At 44.7% G+C, this 17,083-nt stretch overlaps 1 protein-coding gene across 2 annotated transcripts; it reads left to right on the top strand.

The window, feature by feature from the left end:
• Window positions 1-10,475: 10,475 nt before the first annotated feature.
• TBL2 (transducin beta like 2) lies at window positions 10,476-16,552 on the top strand. 2 transcript variants are annotated; one of them, XM_036768558.1, is made up of 7 exons: window positions 10,476-10,715; window positions 12,841-12,965; window positions 13,288-13,472; window positions 13,865-14,016; window positions 14,675-14,801; window positions 14,893-15,045; window positions 15,235-16,552. In XM_036768558.1, exons 1-7 carry the CDS (start codon window positions 10,595-10,597, stop codon window positions 15,695-15,697), a joined length of 1,326 nt encoding a protein of 441 aa, XP_036624453.1. In that variant the 5' UTR covers window positions 10,476-10,594; the 3' UTR covers window positions 15,698-16,552. The 2 variants fall into 2 exon arrangements, with proteins under 2 accessions (XP_036624453.1, XP_036624454.1); XM_036768559.1 differs by having other exon boundaries at window positions 10,490-10,715; window positions 13,288-13,449.
• The last annotated feature ends 531 nt before the right edge of the window (window positions 16,553-17,083 follow it).

Raw genomic sequence — 17,083 nt, 5'->3', positions numbered from 1 at the left:
ATTACAATCATATACCACAACTTATTCAACCATTCCCCAGTTGATAGGCATCCCTTAATTTCCAATTCTTTGCCACCACAAAAAGAACTGCAATAAATATTTTTGTGCATGTAAATCCTTTTTCCTTTTTTTTGAATCCTCAAAGAGTCCTCAAGAGTTTGCTTTCCTTTGCCTTTTGTCTTTTAATATAAATGTGGTCAACCATGTTATTGCGGATTGTTGTGTTTCACTACCAAAATGCAACAGAGAAAAACAATGGGGAAAATGCCTGGGAGAAAGAGAAAGAGAAATAAATTTTATAATTGCAATATATAGTTACCATGGCAGTTTTCCTGGCTAGGGGCTCAGAGCTTTAGAAGAGAATTGTTGATTCTATTTTACAACTTTCCAGAGTGAAAAAGAAACCCACACAACAATCTCTCTGGGCAAATGAGTCACCAGCACTGGCGAGGAGGAGGTGGCGATGAACTGGGACTGGTATGAGGACAGGCTTTGGCCATTCTTTCTTCTCACTGTCTTCCCACAACTGGTGTTAAAGGCAAACAAATCCCCTGGAGGAGTGGGCGGAAGAACAAGGCCTGACCCATGTAAGGAAGCAAGGAACTGTGAGGAAGTAACCAGCCCCTTACCAGTCCAGTACAGCACCACACTCACAGCACTGCCTGCTAGAATTATTCGTATACAGGTTGTTTCTGCCCCTAGAGTGTAAACTCCCTGAGGTCAGGGACTGTTTCATTCTTTGTACACTCAGCTCCCTCGCACAGCACTAGGCATATAGTAGATATTTAATAAATGTTTGTTGATTTCACTTCTAGTTATAGCCACAGAGAAGTCCAGTGTTCCCACATAAACTCTAGAAAATATATGAAAAGGACCCCAGAAAGATTCATAATAAAGAAATGGTTTTTAAAAAGCAGAAGTGAGCTCCTGCATCCAATCTGTAACAGCACAAAAGGACAGTCAGAAGCTGGCAGAGACAGGTACAAAAGTCTCACCAGAGCAGCCAGGATGAGCACAGGTAATCACAGCAGCAAAGGAAGAGAAAGGGGTCACTCTGGGCAGAGCAGAATGAACCCCCTTCACCAGGCCAGAAGCTAGCAGAGGCACTGGGAGGAGGAGCCCCACCAGGAAGCCAGCAAAGTACTAACATATGCACCAGAAGCTAGCAGGGCCAGCTCCAATCATCAGGTGCTTGAAGCCAGGTCCCTGCCTTGGCCTATCAGAGTAGAACAGGCGCTAGAACCAGGCTTAACATGTCACTACACAAAAAGACAGTAGCTAGCTGCACACTCTTTGGAGGCCTGGGAGCCACAGAAGAAGACAGCGTCCACAGGAAGCCTGGGTAAGTTCTGGGAGGTCTGTGCAGGAGGCCCAAGACCAGTCTGTTGTCCAACATCTCAGCACAGACTCCCATTTAAAGGTCATACACAGTAAAAGAGAAGATCAGTAAAGACCAGAACCCACAAGAGATCAGACCACTGGAAGACTGAAAAGGAAGGCAGGAATGGAGACAGAGACCAAGGTCTAAGCCATTTCTCACCCCACATAAATAGTCAGAGGCAGTAGCACCCAGACAAACTCCCTGATCTAACAGAGGAAGATGATGGAATGGACCAGAAAGAAACGCAGTGACAGAGTTAAAATGAAGGGCTAGAGCAGATTCTATTCCGTTTCAGGAACACTCAAAAAAGCAGAGGTGGGAATTTTGATCTCAGACAAAGCAACAGTAAAAAATAAATATGCTTAAAAGAGATAAAAGCAAGGATATCACATTATGTTCATTGTCATTAGATAATGAAATATCAATACATAATCTGTATGTACCAAATGGCATAGCATCTAAGTATGTGAGGCAGCTGGGGGCGCCACAGTGCATAGAGCACTGGGCCTGGAGTCAGGAAGGCTAAAGTTCAAATCCGGCCCAAGACACTAGCTGTGTGGCGCAGGAAAAGTCATTTAACCCCTGTCTGCCTCAGTTTCCTCATCTGTAAAATGGAAATAATTACAGCAGCTACTTCCCAGGTGGTTTACAAGGATCAAAGGCACAGGGCTGTCCAAAATGCAGCTGGCCTGCACATGCAGCCCACCTACAAAGCACAGAAATGTACATAAATGCTTTAGTAAACAAAGCCCAGTTACCGCGGAGCTCTCACCACAGTGGCGAATCAAGATATACTGTTTCTTGTTTCAATAAAAATCCAAGGTTGGACAGCCTTGGCTCGGCACAAAGTAAGTACTATGTAAGTGTTAGCTATTATTGTTGTTATTACTGAAGAAAAAGTTAATAGAATTACAAGGACAAAGACAGCAACATTAAAGCTCTTGCTGTTTAGTCCTGTCCAACTCTCCATGACCCCAATTTGGGTTTTCTTGGCAGAGATGCTGGGGCGGTTTGCCATTCCTTCTCCAGCTCATTTTACAGATGAGGAATCTGAGGCAAACAGGGTGAAGTGACTTGCCCAGGGTCACACAGCTAGTAAGTGTCTGAGGCCAGATTTGAACTGAAGAAGATGAGTCTATCCACTATAATCCAGTCTATCTGGCCCTCTATCCACTAAGCCACTTAGTTACCCTATTATAAAAGTTAGGGACCTCAATATACTCCTTTTGGATCTAGACAAATTTAACAAAAAGACAAATAATAAATTAAGGGCCTATAAGCATTATAGAAGTTGGATTTGATAAACTTCTAGTAATTAGTAAAGAGGAATAGAATAGATGTGTGAGTATAGGTATATACACATATATGTACCAGCTTTACAAAAACAAACAAACCTGACCATTTGTTAGGCATATAACAAATGCCAAAAGCAATAATATTAAATCCATCCTTTACTGACCTCAATCAAATACAAATTATCATCTATAAAAGGCCTCAAAAGAAAGTATCAAAATTTAAGTAGAGATTAAATAATTTAATCCTAAGAAATTGATGAATCAAAGAAAAAAAATCATAGAAACAATACATAATTTCATAAAATGATAACAAAGAAACTTCATACCAAAAGTTATGGGATACAGCCAAAGCAGTACTCAGGAAAAATTTTCTCTTTCTACACACTTTCAATAATGAAAGAAAGAACAGATCAATGAATTGGCAATTGGGTACGCAAATAAAAGACTAGAAAAGTAACAAATCAAAAAACCTATCTAAACATGAAAAAAATTCTGAAAATCAAAAAAGAAATAAAATAGTACAACAAAAGCTACTAATTTGATTTTCAAAAAGTAGAAAACCAAATTGCCAATATGAAAAATGAAAGAAAAAGAAAGTTATTAGAATTGTTTTTCCAATTATATGCCAACAAAAATAAGTGAAATGTTTGAATATCTACAAAAAATACATAGATTAGCAGAACAGAGAATTTAAATAATACAGTCTTAGAAAAAGAAATTGAACTCTCATAAATGAATTCTCAAAGGAGATAAAAAAGACAAGATTGACTTATGAGTGAATGCTATCCTTGAAAGAATAACTTTTTCAATATTACATAAATTGTTTGCAAAAATAGGCAAATATGGAATCTTACTAAATTCGTTCTTTGAGATAAATGTGGTACCGATACCTAAACCAGGAAGAAATAAGTCAGGGAAAGAAAACAATAGATCAACATCTCTAATGAATATCAATGCAAAAATATTGAATAAAATTTTAGCAAAGAGGTTACAATAACATATTAAAAAGGTTACACTGTGACCAGACTGGGTTTATGCTAGAAGTGCAGAGTTGCTTCAATGTTAGGAAAACCATAACCATAATAGATCACATAAAAAATTTTTAATTTTTTAAAATATTTGATTTTAATCATTAATTACATCAATGGTGCAGAAAAAGATTTTGAGAAAATATTTTCCTCTTTTATGTAACCAACCCTAAAAAGCATAGCAATAACTTGACCTTTTCTTAATATGGTGAATAAGAAGATCTAGGTAAAGTAAGCCTGTACGTTGTCACATTATTATTCTATATAGGTTTCTAGAAGCTATAACAATAAGACAAGGAAAAAGAAATTAAGGAGGAAAGCGTAGGCAAAAAAATAAAATTATAGCTTTTGCAAAGGATATAATGATTTTCTTAGAAAACTAATGATTCAACTTTTAGAAAATAGAAACATTTGACAACTTCAGTAAAGTAGCAGGGTGTTTCAACTATCCGGCTAGCAGCTGTTATGGGGGTGTAAGACCAACACAACCCCAACAACAAGCACACCGCAAAAGCACAGGTTCTTTTGATCTGCTTAACTAAGGAAAGCTACGTGAAGGGGTTGACAAGCTTACTTTAATTCAGCATACAAATATCATTCAATTAGTTCAGGGGAAAAAGGCAGCACACTGAACTTCAGAGCAAACTACAAACATCAACAGACAGACCAAATACAGATTCATAGTTACCAACATCTAGGTTCAGCCTGGGAGCTCAGGACAACGGCTGGCCCAGAGTCACGCATGCCACCACTGCTGTGGGTAAGAGCTCCAAAGAAGAGAAAGCCAACCCCTGGTTTCATATCTTTTTCAGCGTGACCTAAAATCGTCACAAAGAGGCGACTTAAACCCATGTGGTCTGAGAGCCTCTGATGTCCCAAACCTATCACTCAAACTCATGTGTAAAACTAGCCCCTCCCCTGAGTTAGCCCCACCTTGGGCCCCACCTTAGTTACCGATCCACACCCACATAGGTTTTACACCTAATAGGGGTTTGGGCCTGGGGCTTAGCACCTAGTAAGGCTCAATGAAATACACTGAATTACTCAAAGGGAACAAAAGCCAAACTCTTCTAGGGCACTTGTTGAACTAAGTACTAAGGAGCCCATTTTGCTTACCAACACACAGGGTATAAAAATAAACTCACAAAAAGTCATTAGCCTTTCTGTACACTACCAAGAAACCCAGCAGAAAAAAACAGAACCTAAAGATGTGCCCATCAACTGGTAATGGCTGGACAAATTGTGGTATGTGAATGTGATAGAATGCTAATATATTTTAAGAAATGACAAAAGGGACAGTTTCAGAGAAACCTGGGAAGACTTCCATGAAGTGATGCAGAGTTAAGAGGGAGAACAATTTACACAGTTTTTTAGAGGCAGTGCAGTGATACAGTAGATAGAGGGCTGGACTTGAAATCAGAAAGACAAATCTTGCCTTAGAACCTACTAGCTGTGTGGCCTTGAGCAAGTCATAACCTCCGAGCCCCAATTTCCTCATCTGTAAAATAGAGATAACGGGAGTTATCTTTATGGGGTTGTTCTGATTAAATTAAATAATATTTACAAAGTGCTTTGTAAACCTTAAAGCACTATACAAATGCTAGCTACTACTAGCAACAATATTGTAAAGGCACTTTTGAAAGACTTGAGAATTCTGATCCATGGAATAACCAAGCGTGATTCCTGAGGACCCATGATAAACTCTGTTTACTATGCATATCTGTCACTTTTCAAAGCAGGTAGTAGGAAGAAAAAATGTATGTTAATTGAAGAATTAAATTTAAATTTTTTTAAATAGCAGAAAGAAACAAGAATTATAGGATTAAAAAAAACACTGCAGAAATAAAGGAAAACTTAAATAATTGGAGAATTAATTGCTCATGGTTGAGCCATGCTAATATAATTAAAATGACAATACTACTCAAAATTAATTTATAGATTCATTGCTATACAAAATTACAAAAGGGTTCCTTTAAAGAACTAGATGAAACTATAACAAAATTCGTTTGGAGAAACAAAAGGTAAAGAATTTCAAAGGAAATGATGAAAAAGGTGGGAAGGAAGGGGGCATAGCAGAACAAAATCTCAAAGTACACTACAAAATATCAAATGATCAAAATAGTTCTGGTTAAAATTAGAAAAGTTGGTCAGTGGAACAGAACAAATTAGGTACACAAGATCCAGAAGTAATTGAATACAGTAGCATAGTGTTCAATAAACCCAAGGATACAAACTACTAGGCTGAGGGCTATTTGACAAAAGCTGCTGGGAAAATTGGAAAGCACTCTGGGAGAAATTATAGATTTAGATCAACATCTCACACCATATACTAAAAACTTAATACAGATGGCAATTTCAGGAAAGTAGCAAGGTATAAAATAAACCCACAGGAATCATCAGCCTTACTCCCTTTTCTTTCTCAAGACTGATGATGTAGCATGCTTCCCACAATGAAGCATGCATTTTCAAACACAACCATTACGACACAAATCTGTTTTGCTTGACTATGCTCCTGCTACAATGGAGGACTTTTGAGGGGGAGTGGAGGGAGGCAGGGGACAGTTAAGGTGAAAATGGCAGGGGTAGTAATAGTGACGCAAAAAAAAAAAAGAATGAACAATTTAAAAATACACAGAAGGAAGTTCAGAAAGAGACACAGACAAGCAGGGGAATGTCGGCGCTACCATGTTAAAGTGAACACAATGAGGAAGTAGATAAAGAGGGCCCATCCTTGTGAGCATGTGTAGGTGACTCATGTCAGTATTTGATGAGCCTGCTTCTGAAAGGTCATATCTTGAAACAGATAGGCTTCACTCTTAATTTCAGTGTTTCCACATCACTTACCACGTGGCAAATAAAAGTCCTTTGGATTGGTTTCTGAGCCAGAAATGAGAGTATAATAGCCCTTAATGAAGAAACTCACCATTTTTGTTCCCTCCAAGCCATGAGGTTTAAGTAGAGTTCTTGGAGCTTCAGAGTATCAGTGAAGAGTGTGAAACTGCCCTTCTTCCCCTGGATCAGCCAATGAAAGAATGGCCTTCCAAAGACTATACCATTGATAGGTTTCTTATGGAGGAGACACATCACATTCAGTCCAAGGTGGAGCTTAAAAGAAATTGGCAACTCAGATTGGACCTCACTAACAGACTTGGGTCCCCTCAAATCCATTTCTCCATTCTGAAGCTTCAGGAACCCAGTTTCGCCAGTTTTAGGGGAATAAGCAGGAAATGATCAATTCTCTCATGCTAATTATACCCATAAGAGAATAATGAAGCAGAGAGCCATTTATAATGGGAGAAATGTCAGATAGGGTATTGGGATCATAGATCCAGAGCTGGAATGACCGACCATCAATCCTTTTATATGCATATAGAATCACTCATCCAGTGCTGGGAGAGAGACCTCAGAGGCCATCTAATCCAACCTTATTTTACAGAAAGGGAAACAGAGGCCCAGGAAGATGGTGATTTGTCCAAGGTCGAAGTCATCGACAGAAGCAGGATTTGAATCTGGGTCCTCTCACTTCCCCAATTAATGGCTCTGCCACTTACTACATAATCTTGGCCAAGGTTGGGCTTTTCTTTAGCTATAAAATGAAGAGACTGGATTGCACAGCCTCTAAATGCCCTTCCAACTTTAAATCCTGTGGCTTTAGTGAGTGGGTCTCTGAGTACATCAGTACAACTTTTATGACAATGTGCAAGCCGCATATACTCTCCAAGTCTCAGCTTATTTCTAAAATGTGGGCAATACATTATCTACTTCGTAGGTCATACTTTGTAAACCTCAACGTCCCATACACATGAAGTATAATGATCGTTTTTGGTATTATTACACACCCCCAAGATTTCTTTGCAAACACAGAAAGGCTAACATCGATATAGAATTTGAAAGGTGTGTTTTTAACAAGCTTTACATGTTATCTTACTGTCCTAGCACAATCATGAGATAATTTGTTCAATTGTATCCAACTCTTCATGTCCCCTTTTAGGGTTTTCTTAGCAGAGATACTAGAGTGCTTTGTCATTTCCTTCTCCAGCTCATTTTACAGCTGAGGAAGCTGAAGCAAACAGGGTTAAATGATTTGCCCAAGGTCACACAGTTAGTGTCTGAGGCCACATTTGAACTCAGGTCCTCCTGACTCTGGGCCTGGTGCTCTATCTACTGCACTATCTAACTGCATAGGGGGTTGATTACTGCAGACATAATTTCTCCATGTTACAAATGAGGAAACTGAAGCTCAGGAGGTAAAATGTATAGTCAATAATGTTACAAGCAAAAGTTTAATAAGTAAGACTTGAACCCAGGTCTTCCTGACCCCAAGCCCAAAGCTGTTTCCACATTACAATTTAAGAGAATTGTATGGGGCAACTAGCTGGCACAGTGGATAGAGAACAGGGCGTGGAGTCAGGAAGACCTGAGAGTTCAAATATAACCTTAGATACTTACTAGGGTGTGACCCTGAGCAAGTCACTTAACCCTGTTTGGCTCAGTTTCCTCATCGGTAAAAGAACAAAATAGCAAACTAATCCAGTATCTCTCCCAAGAAAATCTCAAATGGGGTCAGTCAGACGCAACTGAAATGACTAAACAACCATCTGTTCTTAAAAGGTATTTCCTTGTGGACTAGAGTGTCCTAGTCAATCACCATCCTCCACTTAGGAGGAGAAATGTCATTGTTCACTAGAATCAGAGCCCCCTCTCCCCTGGGCAGTGTTAAGACAAAAAATGGCAGTCTTCCTCTAGACTCGATGCAGTCTCCAGTGTTTTCTTAATTTATCATTCCTGGGATGAACGTTTCCCAGCATCATTCCTCCCTTTGGATCCACAGCACCCGCTCCAATAGGTCTTTGACAGCTTCCACCTGGGTATTCCTTGCAACAATGCAGATCTGAAGCCTTCCATGGCCCTGGCCCAAGGATGCTTTCCCAGGTATGCCACACCCAACTTGCCAAGATGCCAGTGGAGCACACTGTCTTGCCACACAACCACTGCATCTGTCTTGATCAGACATTTATTGGATGATATCCTTTACACCATTTCTCCCACGTAATTGCAATATGTTGCAGCCTACTCATGCCCACTCCACTGTCCTTTGATTCCCAACTTCAGTACTTTAGCAACTGTCTGGTTCCATGATCAGCAACCATACGTCACCAGAACATTTGTTTGGAAAGATAGGCCTTGTAGATGAAAGAATGGCTAAACAAATTGTGATGCACAAAGGTAATATAGTGTTATTAGAAAAAATAAGAATTCCGAGAAGCCTGGGAAAACATCTATGAACTGAGCGATATAAGTATAAGAAGGAAAACAATATAGACAATCATACAGCAATGAAAACTGAAAAACTCTCCCTCCCCCTGCGGAAGAATGAAACGGAACACTTCCTAACTGTAATCATCAAACTTAGCCTAGAAGAGTTAAGAAAATAAACTACCTTCCCCTCTCTGGAGAGGTGGGAGCCGAAGGATGCGGAGTATTTACTGGGAGGTTCCATTAATCATTAGCTGTTTTGGCTGCTTTGTTTTCCTCTTTCGTTTATTCATCTTAGGCACAAAATGCAGTTTGAAAGATGGGGGGGATATATCTAAAATGAAGGCCACGTGAAGACAAGAATGTCCAGAAGATTTTAAAAATACAAATAATAAAACAAAAAGAGTTCTTTCTTACAGGCAGAAACGTGTAATTTAAAAAAAAAAAAAACAACTTGTCAGTTTCCCAGAGACCAGCTGGCCATTCGGAGGCTCCAGATCACTGACAGCCAGTAATTAGTAGTTACCGCCTCACCTCGACTTGCACCCTATTGGGTACGGGTAAGCCCAGTCCCTAAGCCCATTGGACAGGACTGCCTCCTCATTGGTGGAGAAGCCTGTGTAAGGGGCGGGACGTTGTCTTCCACCAATGAGGAGGGCTGGAGCTGCACGGGCTCTAGGTCCCACTCAGTCTGAACAAGCAAGTCTTAATCACTACTTTTTTCCTGATAGGGTTGGACTGGGGCAGCTAAGGGGCGCCAGAGTACGCAGAGCGGGGGGCCTGGAGGCAGGAACTCTTCCTCGATTCAAATCCAGCCTCAGACTCTTCCTAGCTGCGTTACCCTGTGCAGATCACTTCGCCCTGTTTGCCTCAGTTTCTTCATCTGTAAAATAAGCTGGAGAAGGAAATGGCAAACCACTCCAGTGTCTCTGCCAGGAAAACCCCACGTGGGGTCACGAAGAGTGGGACCCAGTCACCCAGGAAACACTAAGCCCCTACCACGTGCAGCTCCCCATTCATGACCCGAGACTCGACTGAATTAACGAAGTCGGGGGGGAAGAGGGGAAAGCGATTGATTTTCCAGGGCTAAGGCTGGGAGGGGCCTGGGGGGGGGGGGCCCTAGTCCAACTGCCTCGCTTGAGAATAGGGTCTCATTCAAGGTCACAGGGTCACGAGGAGGTTTTCAGCCCTGGCCACACCAGCATGGGTGGCGGGGAGGCCGGGATGTCTTTTGGCCTTCTTTTGTGTCCCCAGCGCACTGCATGGTGCCTGGCACGCAACAGGAATTGTGTAATGCCGGACCGAAAGTGAGGCAACCACTGCCCCAAAGTCACACAACCCGTAAAGAGCGAAGGCCATGCAGACTTGGAGGATTTGGGTTGGGATCGCGATCGGAGCAGCTTCCAGGCTTCACTTTCCCTCCTTCACAAGAGCGCACATGGCGCCCCTCCCCCCGCAAGCTGACGTCCAGCTCGCTCAGCCCCCGACGCGAACCCGCACCCACGCCTGCGCGCTGCTGCAGCCGACGAGCGCGGCCCCGCGGCGGGCGTGCTCGTGCTCGTGCCCGAGCCCGGCCCCGCCGCCGAGACTCTCCCCCTCCCCGCCCCCATTGAGGTGGCATCAACAACGTAAAGATGGAGGTAACGGAGCTGCTGCTGGTGTCGCTGCTGCTGGCTTTGTTAGCGCTGCTGATAGTGGCGGTCGCAGTGCAGGGCCGGAAACGCTGGAACAAGAAGTCCGGCAAACAACGGGACGGTAAGCGCCAGAACTCCGAGGCGGTTTAACCGACGGTGCGGCCTAGATGTTGCTGTCGAGGATCTCACGAGCAGTGCGCAGAGGCTACGGGTGCCGGGAGGGGCAGAGGGGGCGGTGGCCGGGCGAAGCTACGGGTGCCGGGAAGGGGGAGAAGGCGGAGACCGGAAGAAGCTACAGGTGCCGGGAGGAGCGGGGAGGGGTGACAACCAGGAGAAAGTACGGGTGCCGGGAGGCGAAAGAAGCTGAGGAAGACTTGCGGGCTACGGGCGCCGGGAGGGGAGAGTAATTCTCTGTGCGGGCGGGGCGATGCCAGTTTCTGCCAAGTTGGGAAGGATCTTGGAAAGACACGTGGCACCGGGTGCAGGCTGAGCGCCATGCTGGGGGCGGAGCCGACTGCTCTTTCCCCTCCCCCTCGAGGAAGCTTCATTCCTGGAACCCGTTCCCTTGGTAATCCAACTCTGCCACCAACATCCCGGGCTTCAGTTTCCTTACCTGTAAGTTAAAGTTAACGTCCGTCCAGCCCCTCCACGGAGGGGCTGTGGACAAGGTCAACCAACCAAGCCACGGAAAAGCCCTTTGCTGCGCTCTGGGGCCAAAACTGCCCCTGCCCTCAGGGACCTTACGTTCTCCTGTGCTTCTGAACTTGAAGGTCTGGTAGATTAGGGCTAAGCCTGCCGCAGCAGGGGGCCCTTGGGAGAAAATAGAGATTCTAAGAGGCCAAGGAAGAGACCATGTGGGAAGTGGCCCTGATGGCTGGACCCTACCCCGCCAGACGGGACCACGTTTTGTTTTGTTTTAAAAGAAGATTTTGTTCTGTTTTTAAATCACATAAATTTCCCGCTGTGATCCTCCCCACACATTCACCACATCCCAAAAAGACATCTTTTAAGAAGGAATTTTTAAAGAGGAAGGAAAAAAAAGATCCACAAATTTATCAAACCGACCAGAAGAGGCTGAGCTTGTGTGAGATCCCACATCCGCTGCCCCTGCCTCCAAGAAGCAGGGAAGGTTTCTCATGCCTGTTCTTAGTTCGTGTAATTTTACAGCATTTAATTTCAACTGCTTCTGTTTTTTTCCATTGTCATAGTCACTGTGTATATTGTTTTCCTGTTTCCGCTTACTTCACATTGCATCAGTTGATGTAAGTCTTTTCCTATTCCTCTCAATTGAGCACAAGGGAATTGGGGCAGGGAGGAAGGCTGGGGCAATCTAGGGAAAAAAGCGTGCTGCTGAAGGGGCTGCTCGGGTGTGATTTTGAAAGCCATTAGGGATTCTGAGAGGTAGAGGAAGGGTATTCCAGGCACTGGGAGACCACTAGTGAAAAAAGCAGGGAGGCAGGAGATAAGAGTGTGGTGCATGGGGAACTGAGCCCTGTTTTTTGTTTAGTGGTTTTTCAGTTGTGTTCAACCCTTAGTGACCCCATTTGGGTTTTGTTTTGTTTTTTTTTTTGGCAAAGATGCTGGAGTGGTTTGCCATTTCTTTTTCTAGCTCACTTTACAGATAAGGAAACTGAGGCAAACTGGGTAAAGTGACTTGCCCAGGGTCATCCAGCTAGTAGGTGTCCGAGGCTGGATTTGAATTCAAGTCTTCTTGACTCCAAGCCCAGTGCACTAGCCACTGCACCACCTAACAGTCCTAAGTCCTGTTTAGCTATACCATAAGGTCCCAGAAGGACTTTGTAATAAGGCTGAAAACATAAGTTGGGGCCAGGTTGCAAAAGGCTCCAAATGCCCCAAAGACAATTTTATGTTTGATCATAGAGGTAACGTGAAGCCACCGAGTTTAGTGTGGGGAGTGGGGGCAACATAGCTCTGCCCGGCTGCTTGCGCTTTAAGAAAGTCACTTTGCCGACTTTGCTCAAGATAGACTGCAGAGAAAGAAGCCTATGCAGTAGCCCCATAATTAGTCATGAATAGTGTCAACTCTTTGAACAGAGAGAAGGGGATGGATGTGAAAGATGTGGAGAAAGGAATGGCCACGCGTTGTGGGCTGAGAATGACACTAAGGTTGGAACCTGGGTCTTTGATTTGACCAGCCAGAGCACCCTGTGTCTTGGAAAACTACCATGAGCTCTCAATGTGTGCCCAGCTCTGTGTTAGGGGCCTGAGAGACTTCTCTCTTACAGATAAGAAAAACAATGGAGTTTTCTTCCCTAAATACCACGTGCACAGGAAACAAAAGCAGCGATACCATAAGGAAAAGCCTCATCAACACATTTTTGTTCATGCTCTCCTGGCCGCCACGTTGAAGGTAATCAAGGTTCTTCTTTTCTGGGCAGGAGTGTGTACATACAGACATCTCTGCACCCCAGGACTTAGCATCTCACAGGTGTCACAAGTAAACTTCCCTCCTCCTCCTTTCTCAGTCCAAGCTTTTCTGGCCTGGGTCAGTAAAAAAAACCATATCTCATTCCAATCTCAATGCCAGTAATTGGTGCTGTTGCACTCCTGGGTCTCAGGGGGCACAGGCCAGGCCATCAGATCCTGCGGGAATGGGTGGTAGCAGGCTTCCCAGAACTGCCTCGGGAATCTCCTGGCCAACCCATGGTAAAAATACCTTTCTTTTTCCCCAGAGCCATGGCGGGAACATCACTAGCATGGACTTCAGCAACAACGGTAAATATCTGGCAACCTGTGCCGAGGACCGCACCATCCACGTCTGGAGCACCAAGGATTTCTTGCAGCGTGAACATCGAAGTCTTCGAGTTAACGTGAAATTGGACCATGCCACCTTGGTGCGCTTCAGCCCTGACTGCAGGTGGGATGGGGTGGGGCCTCAAGCCTATACCAGCACAGCTCTTGGGGCCACATCCTTCTAGGGTTTGCTCAGAGAGTGACCCTCGCTGTCCTTTGGTGCTCGGCAGAGAGGACCAGGCAGCTAGCAGGGTGTCCTGAACTTTGTATGTCTCTGGAAGGAGGGTTGTATAGCAGTGCCCCTGTGCATAGGGCCTCCTTTGGGCTTTCGGGGTCATCCTGAGGGTCTCCCTTTGAGAACAATAAACCTTTCTGATTCTGGAGACTGACTAGGGTGTGGTCCAGGGGTGTGGGAGAACCCAAGCCCATACCAGCCTCTGAGAAGGACCCGATGGGCAAAGCCTTCAGGCAGAGATTGAGGGAAGTCTTTGTAACCTGTTATTCACCTGTCCCCAGAGCCTTGATCACCTGGCTGGCTAATGGAGACACCATCCGTGTTTTCAAGATGAAAAAGAAAGAAGATGGTAACAGTACTTTCCAGCCTATGGCAGAGGACTTTCCTAAGAGGCACAAGGCACCGGTTATCAACATTGGCATTGCTGAGACAGGTGAGAGGTTGCCAGGACAGAGTTTCTATAAGGAGCCCACTCTGAGAGCTAGAGCTGGAAGGGACCTCAGGCTACCTAGTGCACACCTCTCCTTTTACAGATGAAGAAACTGAGGCCCTGAGAAGTTAGGTGACTTCCCCAAGATCACACAGGTCATTGTTGTCAGAGGCAAGATGGCAATCCATTCCCTCAACTCCAGGATCTGTTCTCTTTCACTGTGTTAGGTGGCCCCCTTTTCACACACACACACACACACACACACACACACACACACACATGCAAACAGTAAACTTATGTCGTAATTTCACAGAGACATTACTGTGGGGTTTTGTTTTAAGGTCATTGCAAAATTAAGGTAGTTGTATAATCCCATGCTTAAGAAAAAATATTGAAGGCTTCTAGGTCTATTGGGACTTATAGAGAGAAAGGGACCTCTTTGTTCACCACGGTGTCTAGGTCCCACTTTCCAAGATTCCCTTGAACAAGGCATTGAGACCTCCCCAGTCACGGTCACAGTGGTAGAAAGGAGAGAACACTGAGATGTAATCAGCCCCTTTTATGGAAGGGAGGAGAGCGAGTGAGACAGCACCCAGCATTAGGGAGACAATGAGGAACCCCCCTGCCTCCTGTCACCAGCATCTACCTGCCTGTCTCTCAGGAAAGTTCATCATGTCTGTCTCCAGTGACACTACAATCATCATCTGGACCCTAAAGGGGGAAGTGCTGTCCATCATCAACACAAACCAGATGAACAACACTTACGCAGTCATCTCCCCTTGTAGCAGGTGAGGGGGAGCTGGAGAACCTTTGGATGGTGGAGCCAGAGCCCCAGATCCAGAATAGAGTCTTAAACCAACCCTTGCTTCTCTCTGGCAGATTTGTGGGCTCGTGTGGCTTCACTCCAGATGCTAAAGTTTGGGAAGTTTGCTTTAGCAAAAGTGGGCAGTTCCGAGAGGTGACACGGGCATTTGAACTGAAGGGCCATACCGCGGGTATCCACTTCTTGGCTTTCTCCAATGACTCCTGCCGGTAAGTAGGCTCCTTCGTGGTCCCTTGGCAGTGACTTCCTGCTGTCCCTCCCCTGACAGCTGCCAGCCAGTCTGGATGCCCTGGACCTGGAATCCAGTAGGCTTTGCCATGTTTGAACCCATCTGTACCCATCACCTCCTTAGCAGTGTGGTCAGGGCCAGAGTTGGGACCTCTTTTTCTGTTCTTCAGGATGGCGACCGTCTCCAAGGATGGGACATGGAAGTTGTGGGCCACAGACGTAGAGTACAAGCAGCAACAAGACCCTTACCTCCTGCTGACAGGGACCTACGATGAGGCAGTCTCCGAGCCTTGCATCCTGGCACTCTCTCCAGATGCCCAGGTCTTGGCTCTGGCCAGCAGCAACAACATACGTCTCTATAACACAAAGCACGGTGAGGAAGAAGAGAACTTTAACAAGGTCCATGAGGATCGTGTGGCTGAAGTGACCTTTGACACCACAGGTCGGTTCCTGGCTTCCTGTGGAGACAGGGTAGTGAGGGTCTTCCATAACGCCACTGGCCAGAAGGCCATAGTGGAGGAGATTCGGGGGCTCCTCAAACGGGCACCCACTGAAACCACCCGACAGAGGCTAAATCAGCAACTGGTCCAAGCCCAGGCTACTCTCAAAAGGCTGGGGGCCGTGAAGGTCTGAGGAAGAAAAAGTTGAACTTAGAAGGGAATAATGAGAGAAGAGGGATCCCTGCTGCATTTGCTCCTGCTCCCCCTTCCCTTGGCCCAAGATGGCCTTGAAACAGGGGCACATCATAATAAGATCTCTCTCTCTTTTTACCCCTTTCCTTGCCCCCCACCCCCTTCTGTCTCAATAGACATTTTGGGGTCTGCAGACTAAAACTAGCTGCTCTTCCACCAGCTCAGGCCTTGTCCCTGGGTCTCTAGAAACATTCCATGTTGGTATTCTGATACATGGAAAAGAGAAACTCTAAGTCCCCTGATTTTGTGACTCCAGGCCCTACTTTTTCTCCAAGGGAAGACCTCAGTCCCGTAAAGCCATTGTCTTGGCAGCTGCCTTTGGGTGTAGGTAGTAATTAATTGTGGTGCTTGTCCTTGCTGTGGGTCCAAGGGACAGATTTCAGCCAGACCTGGACAGTATTATAGGAGGAAAAGAGAAATGAATGGACCTGGTAGAGGGTGGAGTCAGAATAATCTTTTATCTTGTGGCAGCCCATTTATAAGCATGATTAGAGGTAGGCCAAAGCTGGTTTTAGATAAGGACCAACATTCATTGGAACAGAATGGGCAGGTGTTTTATTTCCAAATAATGGAGCTAGGGCCAAGAGATGCAAAAATTGGGTCATTATTAACCCATGATTCTTGACTCAGGGGTGACCCGGGCAGGCCACTAAATCTTCTGTTTTCCTCCATGTCATAGTTTGTAAAAGGAGAGGAATGATACCCACCTGTTAACCTACCTCACAGGGGTGTTGTGAGGGCAGATGAGAGTGTGTCATTTTCTTCCATTTTGGACAAAAGATGCTAAAGCTTTGAATACGCTGTGTGTTGTCCTGTTTTCGCTGTGACCTGGTGGAAGCCAGTGTTCAGATGTGCTGGTGAAATTAAATTAGGAACAATTGATTCAGTGTGACGTTGGAGCAAGGGAAGGGTAAGCACAGCCCCTGCTCTCAGGGAGCTCCTGTTGGGTTCAGAGAGGCTGAGGCTGGGGAGGTCAGAGAAATGCAGGAGGAAAGTAGAGGAAGCACTGTTTACCTACCTCAGAATTGTCACATACTGGAATTACGTTGTATATATTTCCCTGTTTTATACCTTGCTTGATAACAAGATGACAACCTGTTATCTCTGCTCCCACCTGTCATGGAATCTTTGTGATTTTACATATGCATGGGAAACACAATTGGAGGACAGACAGCCAGAAGCATTTTGTTCTACCTGGTCAGAAGGTTTTTTGTAATCCAAGGCCAAGAGGATCATCTCTTCTCTACACCTCTCCCTGTTACACTTGTAAACATGTGGCTTGATATGGAAATTTGACTGACTGCTTCTCTATTCCCTGCTCATATTT

This window comes from Trichosurus vulpecula, chromosome 7 (assembly GCF_011100635.1).
Source record: "Trichosurus vulpecula isolate mTriVul1 chromosome 7, mTriVul1.pri, whole genome shotgun sequence".
NCBI lineage: Eukaryota > Metazoa > Chordata > Mammalia > Diprotodontia > Phalangeridae > Trichosurus > Trichosurus vulpecula.
This window is presented reverse-complemented; position numbering and strand designations above follow the sequence as displayed.